At 48.9% G+C, this 2,500-nt stretch overlaps 1 protein-coding gene across 8 annotated transcripts in view; it reads right to left on the reverse strand.

Moving 5' to 3' along the window:
* The window catches only part of frmd4a (FERM domain containing 4A), a 178,032-nt gene that overhangs the window by 10,981 nt on the left and 164,551 nt on the right, over window positions 1-2,500 (reverse strand). For all 8 annotated transcript variants that reach the window (XR_010034577.1, XM_063196622.1, XM_063196625.1 and 5 more), the window contains exons 17-19: window positions 2,301-2,500; window positions 472-528; window positions 93-330 (exon numbers count right to left, since the gene is read on the reverse strand). The exon at window positions 2,301-2,500 is cut by the window's right edge and continues 32 nt beyond it. Coding sequence is in view for 7 of the 8 variants with exons in the window: in XM_063196622.1 (XP_063052692.1) it covers window positions 93-330; window positions 472-528; window positions 2,301-2,500 (495 nt within the window). In the remaining variant the exon portion in view is untranslated. The remainder of the gene's footprint in view (window positions 1-92; window positions 331-471; window positions 529-2,300) is intronic.

Here is a 2,500-nt window from a genome sequence, read left to right on the forward strand (position 1 = left end):
GTGTGTGTGTGTGTGTGTGTGTGTGTGTGTGTGTGTGTGTGTGTGTGTGTGCGTGTGCGTGTGCGTGTGCGTGTGTGCATGTTGTAAAGTACCTGGAGTGTGATGAGCGCTTCTTGACCCTCTCGTAGGGCTCGTCCAGGGAGCTCTCGCTCCACATCTTGGGCTTGATGGGCGACTTGTCGTAGTCTGTGCGCTGGTAGTGCAGGTGGCGTAGGCCGTCCAGGGACTGCGGGGGAGGGGGCCGGCTGTGCGAGGGCGGCCGCGGGGGGAGGCCTTTGTGTGGGGAGGCGGCGGGGGAGAAGGTGGGGGTGCCCGTGGTCTGGGCGTCATCTGTAGGGAGGGCAAGGTGGAATAAGGGTTAAAACGGTTAATGAGGTGTTTCGGTGATAAAATGTATGGGGTGTGTGGTGAAGATTTTACTATGTTGTGTAGTGTGTGTGTGTGTCTGTGTGCCAGGGTGTTGGAACTCACCGTCATCTAGCACCAGAGCGTCCGACAAAGAGCTGTCCTCCGATCCAATATTTGCTTCTAAATATGATAGAAAATGCAGGTCAATCTCAAAGTATTACTTGACCATACATTCTCTGTATTTTCAGTTCTTGTAGTCTAAGACTTAGATTCAAAGTCAAAAGACAGACCTGGAGCATTCGCATGTGCAAACGCTTCAAGCAGCCAGGGTGCTGGACCAAAAAGATGTACCGTAGTCATAACATTTCAGACACAAGCATTTAATCAGACAGCACAAGAAGGCTGCATCCATTCAACGTCATTATTTAAAAACTTTTCAGGCAGCACGCTGGTGTTGCAGACTTTTTGTTTCCGCTCTTTTGAGTGGAAAAGACAGCACATGGAGTCGATCTGAGTTACTGGACTGGACTTCCACCCTGCATATTTTACTGGCTATTTCAGTACCTGGAACATTCCAGAGATGCCAACAGTAGCAGTGGGCAGGAAGAAGAACTGAGAACTGTGAGAAACAAACGGCCGGATTTATTTTCAGGGGGCATAATGGAATTACTGACACAGCAAAGAACTAGGGGACATTTTTTCCGGGGGACATTTATTGAGATTTATTGAGATTGAGTTGACATTCTTGTTCCACTCACAGAGGATAGTATCAAGGAAACATCTGGCCCATGTGTCGCTGGAGATATATGCCACACAGATGGTAAAATAGTAAATGACCTGCATTCCAAGCACATTTCTGAAATGGTTTACACTGGATGCCTCACATTAACATCATTGACACACCGGATGCGAAGCCTGCCAGGAATGGAAAGGTGTCAAGTAACGGTTACCAGGAGCTGTATGGAGGGCAGTGTCTTGCTAGGGGACACCGGGAAAAAGGTGGAATTCAACAAATGATTCTCTGGTTATTGGTGACTATTCTTTCTGCTAAGCTACTATTTTCCATTGCATTTAAAAGAAAACTCCTATGGAAGCTATGTTATCTACTATTACTTTTCTGTTTACTCCTCAGCAAATGTACCAAATTGTATGTGAAGCATGTAGGAAGCTGCCCTCCAGGGTCAAGCCCTGCTTTTACCTACAGACAGACGGAATGACAGGAGGATGGGTTGGGACGGACGCATCAAGGCTCACCTTCTTGTGTGTGTGTGTGTGTGTGTGTGTGTGTGTGTGTGTGTGTGTGTGTGTGTGTGTGTGTGTGTGTGTGTGTGTGTGTGTGTGTGTGTGTGTGTGTATGTATATATATTGGGGCTTGTTTGCCTTTATTGGTGGCAGTTGGAGATGGTGACAGAAAGTGAGTGGGAGAGAGAGATGGGGGAATCGGCGAATGACCTAGGCCGAAATCGAACCCGGGTCGCCAGCGTAGTAATCCAGTGCCCTACCGTTAGGCCACGGCGGGGCCAAGGCTCACCTTCAATGATGAGCTCTGCCTGGGCTTCTTGCCCAAGTGTATACGTGGTGCTCGTTGATGTACTGTTACCGTGCTCGTTGTAGTACTGTAGCTTTTTTTTATCCAAAATGGTTGTTGTTCTACTCCTATACCAGTTTTCCATTCATCAGGAAGTCGAACAGAAGGATAAGACAGTTATCCTCACCCTCAATGAGTGATGCGCTCTACAGGGGTTCTTTCCACAGTGTACGCAGTGTTCATTGGTGTACTGCTCACTTGATTGTATGTGTATAGTATAGTAACAAAGACAGTAAGCCTCCTCACCCTCGATGATAAGTGACGCCCTCTGCGTGGGCTTCTTGTCAGAGCGTATAGTGTTCATTGATGTCCTGCTAGCTTGTTTGTATGTATAGTATAGTAAAACAGACAGTAAGCCTCTCACCCTCGATGATGAGCGACGCCCTCTGCGTGGGCTTCTTGCCGGAGCGTACGCGGTGCTCGTTGATGGCGTTCTCGATGTCCTGCAGCTTCTTGAGGGCGTTGAGGTAGGAGCTCTTGCGCTGCTTCTTCAGCTTCTTGCTGCTCACGTGCGGGTCCGTTGCCAGGCGCCGCGCCGCCTCCGTGATCTGGGACTGGATGGCA

The sequence above is a fragment of the Engraulis encrasicolus genome, chromosome 4 (assembly GCF_034702125.1).
Source record: "Engraulis encrasicolus isolate BLACKSEA-1 chromosome 4, IST_EnEncr_1.0, whole genome shotgun sequence".
Lineage (NCBI taxonomy): Eukaryota > Metazoa > Chordata > Actinopteri > Clupeiformes > Engraulidae > Engraulis > Engraulis encrasicolus.